Below are 18,728 nucleotides of genomic sequence, written 5' to 3' on the forward strand. Positions count from 1 at the left end.
ATAAATATAGAGGCTTAGACATTTAGTGGCATTCTCATACAGCATTTTATACCATCCTAAGCCTAATGTTAAGTTTACTTTTTACAAATATTGAAATATAAGCTCATGTTGACACTGATCCTTCAAACACCACCCAGAATGACTTACCTGGCATAGTAGTACTTCATTAGAACTAAACAGCTGAGAAATTGATTTGCCATATTGAATAGGGGCCTTAATGAGTAACTGTCTTAAATGAACTTGTCATTTAACAGACAAGCCCAGACACTGAGTAAAATGGCACACTCTGGTGATCCACTAGGCATGTGGGTTTACTTTGTTAAAGAAGATTATAAGGTTGTTTTTTTTGGAGACCTCACGAAATACTTTTCTGCATAAAGTCCTAAAAAACAAACTACCAAAGAACATCATTTGCTTAGGAGCCGAGTCAATTTCTACCTCTTTGTGATTTAACTTTTACCAAACTAAAAAAAAGGCATTTTGTAGTAGTCTTTGAAATCTATATATCACATCAACATACTTATTTCATTTGTTTAGTGCAGGGAGTAAAAATATCCTAGCAAAGGCTCCTTAAATTTAAAAGGCCAGTGTAGTGACCACCCTGTAATTGGGGCTATGCCATTTTATGACATGTTTTTGTAACCAGTCGTTTGAGTCGTGCTGCTAGCTTCAAGACATCAATAATCTGTATCTGTTAAGTCATGCAATGAGTAGAAATTGAACATTCATTCCATTGGGTTACTTTAATTTAGACTTTGCCTCATCAACTATGAATGACTTTTGTTGCCGTGCATTGATGGTTTTTAAAGAGTACGTCATATGCATTATTTTTATGTGTTTATTCATCTGTTGCTAATAATAATAATAATAATAATAATAATTGCTTACACTTATACAGTGCTTTTCTGGACACTCCACACAAAGCGCTTCACAGGTAAGGGGGATCCCCTCCACCACCACTGATGTGCAGCATCCACCTGGATGATGCTACAGCAGCCATAGTGTGCCAGAACGCTCACCACACATCAGATGTTAGTGGGGAGGAGAGCAGAGTAATGAAGCCAATTCATAGATGGGGATTATTAGGGGGCCATGATTGGTAAGGGCCAATGGGAAATTTGGCCAGGACGCCAGGGTTGCACCCCTACTCTTTTCGAGAAACGCCCTGGGATTTTTAATGACCACAGAGAGTCAGGACCTCAGTTTTACGTCTCATCCGAAGGACAGCGCCTGTTTACAGTATAGTGTCCCCGTCGTTATACTGGGGCATTAGGACCCACATGGACCACAGGGTGAGCGCCCCCTGCTGGCCCCACTAACACCTCTTCCAGCAGCAACCTTAGTTTTTCCCAGGAGGTCTCTCATCCAGGTACTGACCAGGCTCAGACTTCTTAGCTTCAGTGGGTTGCCAGTTGTGAGTTGCAGGGTGATATGGCTGCTGGCATTAGATCATATAATGGTTTGCTGCTTACAATAAACCAGATATGGAATGATGATATATGATCAACAAACAGCAGAAGAATTTCTGTGATAGATTTCATGGAGAAATGCAAGCCTCAATCTCACATATCTAAGTCTATGACATTTGTAGTAGTCATTTAAATCTATATATCACATCAACATATGAAAATCACTTGTGAATTATTTCCTTAAAGAATGAACCTCAACAGGTATAAATATATTAATTGTTGTTATTATTGTTGTTGTATTTCTGGCATGTTTACATACAGTGTTACATATTTTGGAAAGTTACTTCCCTAAAAAATAGATAATATAAAATGTCAATAAAAATGTCATAGAATTAGATATATGTGATTGAGTCTTGCATTTCTCCATGAAATCTATCTTAGAAATTCTTCTGCTGTTTGTTGATCATGTATCATCATTCCATATCTGGTTTATTGTAAGCAGCAAACCATTATATGATCTAATGGCAAACGTTATTTCCAAAAAACAACAACACCTATAATGCTCAAATCCAAATAAGCAGACAAGACGATAGACGCTTACTAAAATTAACTATGGGATACATAAAATGTATTTGCACACAGTTGTATTGTTTCCCTGTAATCAGGAAATATTTTCGAATCAGACATTTCAATTTATTTAGATATTTGTGGGTGAAGGAGCCTGTATGTGCCCGGATAGTTAAACTATTGTGGTATTAGTATGATTATACATCTAAAAAAGTTCATATACTTTTTCTAATTTTCTGAGGGTTGCTGTTCCACCACTGTAGGTGAAGTGAGTATTGCAAAACCTAGGGAACCCCTTCCTTAGACCAAGGCCTTCTTTGTAGCTGGCTTCAGCACAATGCCTGAAAAAGAAATTCTCTCGTGTTGATAGCTTGCACACGTTAAAGAAGCACAATTTCATTGTGTAAAAAGAAATAAAAAAAATGTTAAAGCTTGTATTCCTAGAGTGTAAGAGGAATGTGATATTTTTATAATTGTTTGTTAATGGTAGCTACCTGTAGGTGGTGTGATATGTACAATAAGTCTGATCCATCCAGCTTATAATAGCTTTTCTCGTTAGTCTTTTGAAGAGCTTATGAGCACATTGATATACAGTAGCTGAAGCTGTCACCAAATACTGTATGTGTCCACGTCTTCTGTGATTTGAGTAGAAATGATTTTATTTAAGAGTACCTCACTACACCTGATTGCCTTACAGTTCTGTTTCCTCTGCTCCTGTCAGTGATAGGTTCAAGAAAAGTGTACCAAAGAATAAGGAAGTAATTTGGACATTAATTAGGGCATTTGTTTCCTTGAAAAGAGTGAAGGATGTTTGCGTAGTACATGAGATAATTGGACATTAAAATAACCTCTCTCTTAGAACACAGAACAAAAATAATATCCAAACACTAGTATATTAACCTTGAATAGCACTATTAACCCTCAGAAAAATAACTTTATTCTATTAAAAAACACAGCTGCACTATCTTTTATGTATTTCCTTTTTTAGAAATACAAGAAGTGAGGTCAATATACATTCCAAGTTCAAACTATGAAAGAAGGGTGTTCTTACAGTACCTATTCCATCTTGCTTTTTGTGTGTTTGGAGTTCTGTATATTTTGTTTCTGATAGAAAATGCACATAATACCAAAAAATGCCTATGTGCCCACTTTCATTTTTGCACTTTACTGTGGGGTCTTTTGTGGGTGTAACATATTTTGGAAAGTTACTTACCTAAGAACTCTTCCCTGAAAGAAACAAATATATGAAAAATTGGTGATTCGTGTGAAATCTATATTTCATTTTGTTTCTTATGAAGTATGTTTCACTGTAGAGACAAAAAAACACAAAAAGGGAGAAGTCAACAGTACGTAACTAAGGAAAGACTTGAGTTGGTTGCCCTGGCAATAGGTTTCACTCTGCAATTTACAGCTTTACTTAAATACCAAAATAATACAATGATCGGCTGGGTGGGATTATGGTAATTTTAATATTAGGACTCTAGTAATATCTGTATGATGGTAGGGTTTTCCTTTGAAGAGGTTGAATCTTCAACTATGTGATTTTACAGTGCTTTACAAAAATGTTTTCTGTTATTGACCTCTTGCATCAAACCATCTGTAGACAGCATGGTAACTTTGTTCACCTGTTTCAGAGGTAAAGCTTTCAATTACAGTTAAGTGTTCATGTTAATATAAGCTCTCTATATATCACAGCAGGTGTACTCATGTAATACTCATTTTGTGTTTTATTTAGGTGTAGGTCATTCTTGTGCTACTCAGTGCTACTGTATGTAAAAACTTAAGGGTTAACAAATACTGTTTTGGCTGATAGTTTCCATCTTCTCATGCCAGTAGAGCACTATAATTTCACTAAAGGTAGCAACATATGGAGTTCTAAATGCGTAAAAAATAAATCCTTTTTCTAAAAAAACAGTACATGATTTAATAATTGTGATTTTGTGTAATCTTGTCATAAACAGGTTTTCTTAGCTACTGTAGTGCCATTTTAGAACACAGATCAGCCTCTTGATCAAACTAAGAGTTCAAGCTAATGGTAATCTGAAACAGACAGTAGCTACTCTGGTTTCAGCTGTTAGGCTTTATTTATGTCTCCTTATCAGTTGATGATATTTGCTCTTTATTAATTGGTTAAAATGAGTATTTGTTGTTTAAAGGACTGGTCATTATTAACAATTGTGATAAACGGCACATTTTAACCAAAGTGAAATTAAAACATTAAACTGTTTATTTAAAGGTTTTTCAAATATCAGAGCATTTAATGGAAAACATTTAGTATAGATTTGACAGAGAAAAGTACTTTGGAACAATAAAACTAGCTAATTCCAGGAAGGATTAGACAATATTGTGGTGATATTTACTTCATAAAGAATTTTGGTAATTTATTTTCAAATGTACTGGATATGAAGCCATGAACCATGAAAGACCAATTTGTTTTATTTGAAAGTCTATTTTTTCACATGTATGTGTAAATTTCAACAGATATGGCAGTACTTTAACAAGCTGTTTAACTTTGGCAGACAAGCCATAGACATTATGCTGCAAGGTAACTTGTGCCAGGTAAGATCAATGGCCATCAGAGAGCTGGAAGCTTGGATAAACAGCTCATATGATTTCTGTGAATTATGGTCTCCAAATACTCCAAGTACTGATCCACTAGTGTTTTTGTGCAGTGTTTCTGTTTGGGGGAAAAAACAGGCATGCTTTAATAATTTTTGTTGATCTTAAGTGGTGTAAAATAAACCAATAAAAAGTCATTTTTGTATTATTTTAAAAATAACTTAATTATAGGCACAATGGCTAATTTTGTAAAATAGTGAACCTCTGAAGATGAGTCGGCTAGAAGTGTCTTGTGGTTTGTCTTTCACACTCTAACGCTTATCGCCATAGAAATGAGAAATCAAACAAGCAAACACAGCAGTTATGTTTAGACTTTTTTTTTTTACTCTGTCTTGCTCACCCCATCTGTGACCTCCTGTCTGCGGTTAGCCCGTCTGTCTACACCGCTGAAGTTTCACAGCTCCCTGCAAAGTGCTGTCGGTGTCTATTAGGAAGTGAGTGCGGCGTTTGTTTCTCACTGTTGTGTCACGTTGTCAGTTTTCCCCAGTGGTGTTCTGCACTTCCTCCCTGTCTGGCACCAGGCTCTGCATTCGCACCCCCTCGCAGACTCGCACTTGAATCTGTCGCGGCCAGTACTGTGGTGTCAGAAAGCACGTAAACAGCAGAGCTGGTGCTTTTTTATCTCAGTTTCTCTGTTCTTACACTGCTCTCTGTGTTGAATTAAGCAGCGGCTGGTAAACAAGCAAGACTAAATGTTTGCTCAGATTTGTGCAGATAATAGAGTATGCATTTTATTACGCTAAAGCAACTTGAATATAGATCAACTTTTTTTTTTCTTTTTCACAAGCTTTGTTTCCCTTTTTATACATCTCTTAATGGCTGTTTGATTATTTCACAATTGTGCGATTTGTGTTTCTTTTTTTCTCAAGGACATGAGCAGATACGACTGCACAGCCACCGAGCATATGCAGTGACAGTCACAGCAGTGATGCTCGCAGAAAAGACGAGAGGCCCTGCAAAAATAATAGACGTAATTGCAACAAAAACATGAAACTGCTTAAAGCACGTAAACGTGAATTATTAATAACGTGACATTGGTACGTCACCCTTTTGGGTTAAACGTTTACCATACGCATCAGTTGCACATCAGCAACTTAACACTTTATCTCTGCTTCTCTTTAGTCTGCCAAATCTATTTATCTTCTCTATTCCTAGTTATGCCATTATATCCAAGTAAATAAAATAACCCCTAAACAGTCGTCATGCTTCTTTGCAGCAAAACCTACTATATTTTTTTAAATATTAAAAAATTCTCAGATTCCTTGGCTGGCTGTGTGCAGAATTCTTTTCTAGATGTAAGGACCTGATGTGTCGATTCAGTTGTCTCTCTAGTTGTCTCTGAATCTGCTAGGGGCTTATGTTGTATTGTCGGCTTTCAGCTCACGTGACCCTAGATGAACTAGAAATGGAGTAAAATGCTCTCTGGAGTTTGTGTAATGTTCTCCATACGCAGTTACTGTCTGTTCTTCCAAGGAAGTGTTTTTCCCTCTCCCAAGTCCTGTATTACTTTAATTAGTTGACTTAATTTAATTGGTTGCTTTCATTCCTCTTGGAACTATACTGAGCGTCAAATGAAGCTTATCACTTTTAAAATTGCAATAGTTTGCAGATGCAGTCTTCTGGCATTCTGTCCCATTCCTCTTGTAGAGACTGGACAAGCATGTGGTTGGTCACTCATACCTGAGCCCTAGATGTTGCACGTTATCCTAGCTCATCCCACACATCTTCAATGGGGCTTAGGTGTGGCGATAGTGGCATTCACTGTTAAACTATCACCTTCTCATCTTGCAAGAAGGCTGTTGTTACACAAGCATGTTTTCCTGCTGCAATTAGGATCAGAGTCATCTTACTATGAAACATTGATTTTGTTTGGCGTTGTGGTCATGTTTTCCAAGTGATAATGAAGTATTTTTCATCTGTAGTTTGTCATGTCAGGATGAAACAGCAGGAAGGGCAGCAGTGATTTCCCAGCACTTGACCAGTGTAGTACTGTGCAGATAAGCTGTCACTTCTGCTGTAGATGGGTTAAAGTTCAAATTGATACTTTTGAGTTCATTTGGAGGAATTGCTACTAATGGGAGTAAAACTACTGGAACTATGTTCAATATTGGTCAACAATAAAAAAAACAGCACTAAGTATTAAAAGCTTCTTTAAAGGTTATAAAATGATGTGAATCCAATCTTTTTAAAGATCTAATTTGAGAGGAAAGCTCACACTAACTCTGATGGTGGTCTTATTCAAATAGAAATCTGTCCAAATTAGGATTTGTTATTAGGATAAGCATGGTATTATAATAAAACATTGATGTTGTTTTGATTTTGTGTTTTCAAGTGAGAACTAATTTAAGACAATAGCTAAACCAAATCTGGAAATATTGAAATCAAAATCTCTACCACAGTAGGGTTCATATTGGGATCAAGGTAATATTGCTGCGAGACTAAACATTTACATTTAGATATTTCATTGTGTTTTCACTGCAAGAAGTATTTTTCAGCTATAGGTTGGGTTGATGTCAATGTTGATGCCGTGGTTAATTGTCCTTGCTGCGGTCATTTGGAAAAATTGTTACTGATGGGAACGATAATACCTTTATGTACAATTATTAGTCCACAGATAAAAACTGGAAATACCACCAAGTAAATCCTTCTTTAAAGGCAAGGAAATAGTGTGAATAAGATCTTTGTGGAGATCTATTTTAGAGGAAAGTTAACCTTAGTTTTGGGTTTATTAAAATAAATCTGTCCAGATTAGGGGTGATACAGTCCATTGTTCATTTGATATGTGAAGCATATTGATTCCTTTCTGTGTTGTTTTGATTTTCACCAAGTTTAACATTCAACAGGCTAAATCACCTTTTCTCCTATGTCCATTCAACTTGTTCACTACTGAGATGGTTAAGTAATCATGCATCATTCAGTTACTCTCATGTTTATCGCTGTCAGTGATATAATTCAGTAGTCCAAACAGGTACATTTACCTACATTTTCTATAGAAATACATTGGCTTTTAATGCTTTGTGTAAAATGTTTTTTCTATATATACCACACAGACCACTTCACTGAAGTATGCCCAAGGTATATTGCTGGAGCTGCTAAGGTGACAGTATGGCAGTGGGAGCAAGTGCAGTCCCATTCTTTTTTCTCTGCTGATGCAAGCGCAGTTATTTGTAATTCGCTGTTCTTATTTCCATCATTCCTCTACACTGTTGTATCTTGGCGTACAGAATGTGGAGCTCACAGGAAGTGTTGCATTCTGATGGGTGCAATTATTATCCTCATTGCGGAGCCAGCTGGCTCTTCCCTCTTTGTGTGCACAGGGTGAACTCTGCCTTGAAAACATTTTAAAATAAGTCTTAAATTCTGGGATTCTGTTATTTGTCCATTTATAGACCCATTTTCAAGTGCTCTACTCTACAGCAAAATTAACTCAAGTTTTCCAAAGCATTAAAGATATAATCCCTACAAACAAGAAGGTTACAATGGAATACTGATAAAAACTGTGGAAATAAAGTCCATCAAAGCAGTTTAGGTTTAGAGTTGGAAATGATGGAGTACACAGTTCAGCAAAAAGCTATAGAAGCATCCTACCTGTCTATAATATGACACCAATAGAGGAGAACTACTCTGATAATTTTATTACATATAAAAATAGCTTGAAGTGTTGGCTGGACTTCAGGTTGGGAATAAATAACGTGCAGTTTAGTTTGTAAATGTATCTTCACTAACACAGATTACCTAGCAGACGGCTTCCGATATTTAGGGGACTTTTTACTTAAGTAATAAGAACATCATTTCAGTTTCATGAGTTGTGGAAAAACTGCCGAAGTGTTCTTCTCTGCCAGCTTTATGTCATGTTGGCAAATTGTGTTTGCTCTGATGTTCCGGAATGACCAGGGCCTCAGTCCTAGTTGTGAAAGACCCTGTGGTCATCCCAGCCCTGCCCTTAACATCTTAAATCACCTTACACCTGTCTTAATTGAATCAGATTAACAATTTCTTAAATCTTCAGGTTGTGGTGTTTTAAAGAAATTTTAAGTTTTAAAGAAATTTTAAAACAGGCTCAGTATTTGGAGAGCTATTGTATGGAGATCCAAGTTTTGACAGCCTTTTTGTAATGTGAATGGACTTCCATTGTTCTGTTAATGGAGGCAACAAGCTTGCTTTCATTTCTTTTTTCCATTTATTTTTTAATCTATTGGAGTCTGCCTGTGACTCTTGCTTGTAACAATATTACAAAGAAGCTCTTCCCTTTCACTTCAGCTGTAACTTCTTAAAATCTCCTTTTGCTTTATGATACACATTTTCTAATCACAATTTTCTTGACACAATAAAAAGCAAATTTGTTCAGCCACAAAGCAGCCTCAACCCTAGACTGTAAAGATAAAATGTTTTCAAACTTCTTTTGATTTAAAGAAAAGTTGTGTTTCTTTCCCCCATTGCTGTCACCACCAGCAACATTACTATTGCTGCATAATATTGAAGGGGGAGGACTTGTTACAAAGGATTAAAGAAAACTGTCTGTTTTATTGTGAAGGGTTTTCTTGTTTTGGAGACGATGTACTGTATGTATTATTTAATTGCTTTTCTTAATTTTCACATATGTTTCAAGCATCCGTGCTTTAGTTTTATTTGATTCTATAGTTCTTCAGTACTGCAAGTTAACACATTATGGAGCAGTTACTAATATTGATAAACCCAGATATGTTTTTCTACCAGTGCACACAGTTAATTGTAGTGGAGAAACTTTGTCATCTGGATTGCACAAAGTAATAAATAATGGAAAATTAAAACATTAATACCGGACTATGGTTTAAAGATGCTTTTTATAGTGTTTGATAGCCAGTCTTCTGTCTTTCCTCAGTGTTACTTGATTGATTTTGGCCTTCATACAGATGTATCTTAATTTCTATTCTCTATAAGGGTTTTTTATTTTCTGTTTCTGGCCTCTTTCTTCCAAACTGTAGGGCAAATAGCTCAGTTCTAATTTATCCTTCATGACACTTGTTTATCAGAATTAGGGAAGCGTCTGTGGGCAGTTTGAATTTTGTCTCTTGGAAACTGGAAGGGATTTGATTTCATTTTACAACAATGCAGTAGGGCAGTACAGCTCAATGCTCCACTAGAGACTTTGGATTTGTTTCATGGGGATGTGGTACAGTGTTTTATTTGTTAAAAGTTTTGTTTTTCCTAATTCATCCAATAAATGTGAAACTTCTGTCTTTATTCTCCTAGTTGCATGCAGTTCATTAAACATGAAGTACTTTATGTACTGTATTTGGAGTCTTATGTTTTTCCTGCTTATTTTTTAATCAGTTGTTAATGACTTCACAAGATAAAGAATTGAGGAGCAAAAGAGGAGCTGAATGCTTTAATAAAGGGATGCAAGTTGCTTTATTCAACTGGAGTTTTTGGAAATCATAACAAAAAGCTTCAGTGATATCTGCAAGGTAATTTTAAACAAACTGCATTAAGTGTACAGTTTAACAACAAGATATGAAATTAGTTCAAGTAGGTAGCTGTGTCAGCATGCGTAGGATGCAAAGGAACAAGTAAAGGTTTATTCCATGCTGTAAAGAGAAAAAAAGAAACATAACATTTTGGCTGTAGAGTCTTCTTCAGGTCAAGAAGGCAGCTCCAGAGCCAAAATGTTATGTTTCTTTTTTTCTCTTTTCAGCATGGAATAAATCTTTACTTGTTCCTTTGCAAGATACAAAATTGTATTTTTGAAACTTAATTGTATTACTTGGAAATTTGCCACATGATTCCTCATTTCTTATAACTGTTCATCACCTCAAGTTCCTCAAGGGCTACAGCAACTTGTTTTGTTTTCTATCACTGTTAGGTAAATTAATAATAATAAAGTTTGAGAAAGTAAGCTGTTCCCAAATCTACAGAGGTTGATATTTTAGAGAAGCCTACAGGTATAATGCTTAATGGCCTTAATGGCACAGTCCTACAGATTGGGAATCTCCAGTTCAACTCTTGGCTGTGTCACTTGCTCAAGAACATGAATCTGCTGCAAAGATATGGCCAAGTTGTTGTTTTGCGCGAGCTCCTCCACCAGTGCCCGAAAAACACTCTGGTTTGCATTTTGATTCTGTAGAGTTAGAAGAGGCTCACAGCATGTGCTCTAGCAGGTCTTGAATCGCCTGTATCACTGTGGGGGTGTGGTATGAAATGGAATTCAATTTAAATAACCAGTTTCTAAAGATCCAGAATAGTTGAATTACTCCTTTTTGGTGAAAAACAAGGAAACGAGTTAGCTAGCAAAATTGTGAGTGTTAATAATTAACCTACACCACCTCAGTTCAACCTTTTCTGTTCAGATAGTACTATATTCTTTGGCATGGTACAGTAATGACATGCCCACAGAAATCCATTCTTTAGCTACACAAAGCCTAATATCTTTCCTAAGTAACAAGAGAGGTATAGTGAGTGGTAGAGGTATAACGAGCAAAGAAGAATGAAACTGAAACATTCTTAAGAAGGTTGGTCAGCCTTGCAAGACATAAGTATCTCAAGCTTTAGAAATGCATTTTCACCACTGTTTTGTGGACTTGAACAAAATTATCTACATGTTTAATAGTATATGTGTCTGTTTTGTTAGGTAATATAACTTGTATAATCCATAACAGAATAATTCAAAACATACTTGGATCCTTTAATTGAATAAAAAAAACATCCATTTCATCAGATGCTTCGTTGGCCTTTTAGCTATATTTTAATTTCTCTCATTAATAATAACTGATTTATAAAAAAAATATGAAAAAGCTGGCAGGTGGACAAGTTTTCAGATACTTGTGCTGATCTGTAGCACAGGATGTGTAGGAGGAACAAGCTGATAAAACTAATGTTAAGAATACAGATGCTGTACAGTTTCAGAATGCAGGATATTGACAGCAGCAAATGAAAAGCTTCGCTTCAGATTGCCTTGAAAGGAAGCTCACAAGACAGTTGCCACCAAGTTTCATTACTCCTGTACGTGTTGTCTGGGATTTTGCTGCTCTTTGAGCGTCCAGCACAGGTAGGCTTTGAGTCAGTCCTTGTGTACTCCAGTGCCCAGTGGGACTGCTGTTCAGATCTGTTCAAGGAGATGAAACAATAGCTTTTGAACCTCCCTCTTTGACTAAAGTTGTTCCAGACTGACAATGTAGCACTTGTGGCTGCATGTGGCTGGCTACGCAGTGTGTTTTTGTTTCTCCATTCTTTTTTGTCTCTCTTTTCTGTACTTTTTTTTTCTTAACACGAAAGCTTCACAGGGCTGTCCGCGGGATTTCTCCCCATTGCTGTGAGCCTGTGTTCTCCGGATGTGGTGAGAGAGAGTGTAGCTAAGCACAGAAAAACACCCACTGAATTCCACACTCCACAGGGGAGGTCTGTCACAGCAGACCTAGGTTTTCCACTGGTCCAGTTCCTTCAGCGCATGAGCTTAAGCACCTAAACTGGGTGGAAGTAAAGATTTGTCTCTGCATCCATGTCCTTCTTGCAGACCACACAGTGAAGAAGTAATTTAATATTTTGTTTTAACTGGTGGATAAAATATTTACCACATTCATACGTTTTGGGGGTTCATTTCCTTGGATTCTTTTCAAAGTAAATAATCTGTCCCTTTTCTTTGCTTTGCTTCTGTTCCCTCTTAACACTCATCTTCTTAAAACAGAGGCAAGTACTTTCATTACAATGTGCCCTAGTTAAATGCTATCCCACGTCTTAACCCCAATTTTTCACTTATTGTAGTCCTGTGTCCTGTGGCAGAAATGCCATACTTGGAAAAGGTTGTACTTGGTTCAGCTTTTTTGTGAAGTGACAAAGGGAGCTGTATACTACATTTTTGTTGTTGCTGGTATTGTTTACAAAGTAGATCCTTGGGTAGTTCATTGACCCTGTTATAGCACTAAAGTAATATGTTTTTGCATATGACTTCTTTCACTGAAGAGCCTAATCGTACTACTGGAACATCAACCGAAGCAAAAGAGACAGACCAAATATGTTCCTCACCTGCCATGTTACTCCAGAGGCTTTCTGCCCAGTGCACCTGCTCAGTTAATGTCAGCAAGCTTTTGGGATGACCACAATAGGCTTCAGCTTTCTTACTCATGATTGGATGATTTCTGCTTGATAACTGGAGATTATTATTCTAATGGCAACTGAAACATTGAAGCCTCATCCTGAAATGTTGGGAGAAACTTCACAGATATCACAGGGATCTGCTGTCGAATCTATTGTTCATGCAAATGTTATTTATAACAATGATTTGTCTTTTCCGGTTATATTCAGTAAAAAGACAAATGAAAATAAAAGTATATCTTGTTACATTATTAAATTAATGTACAGTATAGTCAGCCTCAGACAATCAAAGAACTTTCAGTTTCGTGGTAATAGGCAGTATATGTTATAGCTGTTTCTTTGAAACATTCTTTAAGGTTAAAAAAAATTAAAATCGGCTCAAATTTAGATTAAATTTGGCAGATCAGTAATTCCTTCCCTTTTACAAATTCACTGCATATCTATTGCTATTTGTTAATGAATAAAGATGAATAGAAAAACTCCCAATATTTGCACAATGCAGCTGTGGACACTAGGTCAGACATAAATTGGGGTTAAGTAACGGAAACAAAAAGAAAAACATATCTCAAATCTCAGTCTGTTTGGTGATTGAAAGTACTGATCTAATTTGGATCAGTCTTGCTCATTGCATGCATTTCTTCACATTGCGTGCAGACTAGCTAGCAGAAGAAACCACCACTACATACACAGTATGTTGCCCTAAACTAAACTAGACATCCTGTGGCCAAAACTCATTTTCTGTCTGTCACTTGTTAGAGCTGAGTCTGTCTTCAGATAATAGTTAATCACACCACCAACTCTTAATTTCCATGAATATCTCAAAGTGAACAATATATTGAAACAGTTCAGGTGGGTAGCTGCGTCAGAATGTGTAGGCTGCAAAGGAACAAGTAATAGGTTTATTCCATGCTGAAAAGAGAAGAAAGAAAACACAACGTTTCGGCCATGGATCCTTCTTCAGGTTGTGAGGGCAAGTACTGATGAAGGTTCCACGGCTGAAACATTGTGTTTTCTTTCTTCTCTTTTCAGCATGGAATAAACCTATTACTTGTTCCTTTGCAATATATTGAAACTTTTAAGATTTGAAATCAAAATCCATGTGCAGAAAAATATAGTATTCTGTCATAACAGCAGTGTTCAAAATACATCTCCATGGAGTAGTGAGTGTGGAGGAGTCATATGGCAAAAGCAACCCGTTTTAATTGGTTTTTTTTTCCTGTTTTCTCTGTCTGTTTTTTAGTAATAACAATTGTTTTTTTTTTCTTTTCCTCATCACCTGAGTTAACTGAGTTTTGAAAAGCCTTTTCTGATTTTCTGATTGATCCTCAGGTCTGGTGTCTCTTTAAATAGCTTTGCTTCTCTATTTTTTTATGAGCACATTTGATAAACAACACTTAATACCCCTGTTTCATTTTAAAAAAACAACACTTAATACCCCTGTTTTATTTCACCTCATAGTTAAAAGGAGGCTATATTCACACTTCAGTAGATGTGGTTGACCATACTCCACAAACGTGTTTTGAGAGTATGAAAAAGGCATTTAGGACAGTGCTTTACTTCAGGCCAGACTGACCAGTCCAAAGCCTGGCAATGACGATAGGAAGTTTTATGGTTTATGTTTATGGTTTTTAACTCAGAACAGATGTAATGAGCACTAAGAAAGAGAAGTTACCTATTCACTCCTTAGCAGAAACTTAGATCAGCATCAGTTCTTTGTTCCTGTCTTTTTTTTTTTAATCTCCAGTGACTTATAAAATAATTTGAATTTGGAAGAGTTTGCTTTCCTGTATCTACTGGAGTATAACAAGAACAGGCAGATGTGCTTCTCAGACATAATGGCTCGTATTTCAGAGCCATTGACCTTTTCACACACTCCAGGCCCCACAGTGCCTGTGAGGAGAGTTAACACTGATCAGAGGAGCAACAAATGCACTGCGGTCCTGTTGACGACGTAGGAGCTGTTGCACTAACCTAACATTAACCTAGATGACTAACCTGTAGTATCCTGACAGCGCAAAACAACTGTGCACCACTGCTTGGGAAACCTGATTACAGTCAGCTTCTTAGATTCTTTCATCTTAAAGCTCCCATCTGTGGTGACAGTGTATTGAAATGCAATAAGAAAGGCTTGAGCAGTGACAGAAATACAAAAGCAAGCATGATCCAAAAGGCCAGGGTGGGGGAGGTGCAGAGGTTCTGCCAACTCCTCCGGCCTGTTGCTCTATGATCTTGTGGCACGGCTGACTGTACTGTCTTGTCTGTCCGTCTCCAGAAGGACTTCAGCCGCCGGGACGAGCTGCAGCAGTCAGACGTGGAACGCTGGCTGGGCTTCATCACCTTCCTGTGCGAGGTCTTCGGGACCATGCGGAGCAGCGCAGGGGAGCCCTTCAGGGTACTGGTCTGCCCCATCTATACGTGTCTCAGGGAGGTGAGTGTAGCCAGTTTTCACACCTGTCTCAGCTGACCAGTGTTACTATCTCTTGATCCTGAAAAACCCTGCAGTTTAAAATCCACCATGACTAGAGCCTTCAAATCTATTCATCAGTTTTCTAACCATTTTAACCAGTCCATTGCAGGGCACATACAGACACTAATGGGCACTCACACCAGGGACACTTTTCTTCAAAGCTTGTTAACCTACCAGTATGTTTTTGGACTGTGGGAGGTCCACACACATAGCACCTCCAGAATTGAATCCAGGGCCCCAGAGTGTGCCACCATGCCACCATAACTTCAATTCTGATGTGATGGTCTAAGCCAACTGCCATTGTGTCTCACAAGTTAGCAGGAGTGAGGATCTCTTCCTCACACACTTTACCACCACATCTGTTCCAGGCCCAAGTAAGATCAGCTGACAAATAAGGGTATTACTCAGTTTTTCACTACACAAGGCCCTTATGGTAGGTGAGCAGCACTGTTGTGCTTTTGTAACAAAAGAGGTAGTACACATACTACTGTATATACAGTCTAACTGCAGTAAAAGGACAGGAGCTGTTCAAGTTAAACACATATCTCAAATCAGACACATATCTCAAGATAATAATGAAATACATTAGCATAATTAACCTTCTATTTTTCATGATTGCTGGCACTTTACTAAAATTTGAGCATTATACAGCAAAATAAGGAGTATTAGGTGGATTTCATTTTCTCAGGAAGGGTAATTCCAGTGATGCAAAAAGCGGTTTATGTCTGCTTTTCAGGGTGACATCATAATTTTGACCACCGGTCATATAAATGGCAGTAAGCCAAGGGAATGCTCTTTTTCATCTTCCTGATAGGGGCTTTTTTTGGTTACAATTGCTATGTTTCACTTTTCATATGCCACTTTTCAAATATTGTACTATCCAACTGGAGTCAACCCTGCTACACAATGTTCCAGAATCCAGGCAGAAGAAGCCAGAGCCAGGGTCAGTGCAGCTTCCACCAATACATTTGTGGGGTCAGTTTTGCATTACACACAGGGATCCCTAAACTAAGTCACACAATAGCAATTCAATCAGTTTTGGGCCTCCACTGGGCATTCAGGCATGGGCAAAGTTGTATAGCCTGTATCAAGTCATTGGCTCACCCCATACTCCTGCTAGAGACTTTTACTGGAACCACAATAGAAACAAGAAGATTTTTTTTCCTTTCACCCTTATTGTCTTGGATTAGTGGAAAAGCTATGTAGTATCTGTGGGGGATCATGTTCTTTTATATTTAAAGAGCTGTATAGAATATACCCTGTATGACTATGGGTCCTGAATTATAAAAAAGATTTCACTTCCTTAAAAATGTAAATGTTCATATAGAGAGGCCATAACAAATATTCAGAAGAAAAGGCTGAAATTAGCTACAAGTTCCCTTTTCTTTTTTGTAACCTTCCCAGCAGTTGTTACGTTCTCATAGTAGAGCTCACGCTGAGAATTAAGTTTGATTTAGACAAGTGTTTCCACTCTTCATTGGTTAACTTATAAAATATACAGATTATTGTACAAATTAAACGTCTGACAGCACCCTCCCCCCCCACACACATGCATTTACACTTGCACACAGCTATTTAAATTATCCTACACTTTTTTTTATAAACTGAAGCAGTACATTCTCTGTGGACTACTTCTCAATGCTTGTAGAAGGAACTCTCAGCCGAAAGTGTGAAATCTAAGTGACACCCACCTACTCACAAGTTCTGTTGCCACGTAAAGTCTACTGGGCCTGTCGACACACTAATACGCCCACTCACAGATTGTAACAAGCTTACCTCCTCCACACAGACACTGATCACAGCGAGTATTCTACTGGCATCAGATGAATATAAAAGATTCCTGTACTTTTTCTTTAATGTCTATTCAAACACTCAAAAGGGACAGACGGGAAGTGTCCAGTAAATGACTTTGAATTATAAACAACATTTGAACGGGAAGCTGTTTTTTCTAATAGTGTGCAGCATGCAGCCTGTGTCGTTCTTATGCCTTTACCGTATCCCTTTCTGTTCTACAAATGTAAAGATGTTTTGTCCCTTCAATGTTCAGTTTTTTCAATCAAATACCCAAATTTTCACGTTTTCAAACCTTTACAGCATGTTCTCCTTTCAGGAGATGTACAGAAGATGGGATTCTGGATGAGTTTGTCAAAAAAAAATATTTTCAAGTGGATGAGTAGGACAAATCAGTTGCACTGATTTGTGAGACGTCGCGTTCACTCTCTGGAGTTTATTAATGGAGTAAAAATGCTGAAAAATCTTACTTGCACAGGCATAGTTTCAGTGTCATGAAAAAGAACTGCTCTACCATTGGAGGGACGATCTCTGTCATGTTTTAATGATCCTAATACTGTCTCTGTATCCTGATCCTTCCCTTGAAGGGTGATATTATTCTCTTATGCAGATGATGCAGAGCTCTGCTGTGTTCAGATGGGTTACCATTGAAAAAGAAGTTGTATGTGTGTGCATATCAACACCTGGCATAAAAACAGGAGGCAAAAACTAACTGGTACCTCTATATCTTCCCCTTGAACGTCGCACAGTAGGCTAATCCTTTCTACTGTAGACGCACATGGTAGTGTGAGAAACCTGGATAGTTCCGTTATATTTTCACATGGTGGAACGTCATATGGGATTGGAAATGATAACCGACTTCTTCATTCTTTTCAGAATAAGTGGCCCAAAAAATCTTCTGCGGCATTCTGCTTTTAATTGAAGGCACATTGAAGCTGACGATGGTTAAAGATTGCTACCACTGGCCACCCACGCACCAATCAGTCTCCCTCTTGCCTTCTGCACATTTGGCAGTCACTCCCTCTGCCAGCCACTCCCACCCCCATACCTCTATGTTCAAACCGCGGATGCAGACGCAGTCGCCCTCCCCAGCTTGATCCTGCTGTTAGCATTCTAATTACAGACTTAACAGTAGTCTTGCGCCTCAGGATATTTCCATTCCTCCAGCACCTGACATTCTGGTTGCACTGAGTTCTTTAATTGGCAGATGATGTAGGGGGGAGGAGGGGGGTGGGTATTCCTCCAGGTTCTCTGCCTCTCTGTTTGAAACTGGGATAAATACCAGAGCAACAGCAATATCTTCTGTGCAGTTCAAACAATGTGTCCACTCCCACCTGCTTCACCAGAGTCCCCTCAATATATTCTTCTGCACAGGATAAGCCATAATGAGTTCCAGATAGCAGAGTGCTGTCTGATAGCAGAATATTGCTACTGAATTGCACAGTGCAGTCCCCTATAGGATTGGACTCCCTGCATCCAGCCAGGTGCTTCTGGTTAGTTAGCTTGCTTTCAAGCATGTACAGCAGCAGGCCAGAGTGAATTAGCATGTAGTGTTGCTCTCTTAAATGAGATAATGGTATTAATCCAGTAATTATTTATTTCTTATGCAGTACTTAGCTTCCAGCTTTTAATAGAAAGTTCAGAATTTAGAACAGATCATTTGTTTCCCCATCGCTGTGTTTTGTAAAGATGAAGATTGTGATCGACAAATTAACCAATTTACATCTCACCATATTATGTGTCCTAATCCTAATTAAACTGATTAGTCACAGTAGACACTCCTAGGTGAAACAATGCTTTTGCAAGAC

The 18,728-nt window shown here is 37.8% G+C and overlaps 1 protein-coding gene across 2 annotated transcripts in view; it reads left to right on the plus strand.

Moving 5' to 3' along the window:
- Positions 1-18,728, plus strand: part of ctif (CBP80/20-dependent translation initiation factor) — a 139,844-nt gene that overhangs the window by 96,529 nt on the left and 24,587 nt on the right. For both annotated transcript variants that reach the window (XM_015340089.2, XM_015340094.2), the window contains one exon: positions 14,935-15,090. In XM_015340089.2, coding sequence (XP_015195575.1) covers positions 14,935-15,090 — 156 coding nt within the window. The remainder of the gene's footprint in view (positions 1-14,934; positions 15,091-18,728) is intronic.

This window comes from Lepisosteus oculatus, chromosome 3 (genome assembly GCF_040954835.1).
Source record: "Lepisosteus oculatus isolate fLepOcu1 chromosome 3, fLepOcu1.hap2, whole genome shotgun sequence".
Taxonomy (NCBI): Eukaryota; Metazoa; Chordata; class Actinopteri; order Semionotiformes; family Lepisosteidae; genus Lepisosteus; species Lepisosteus oculatus.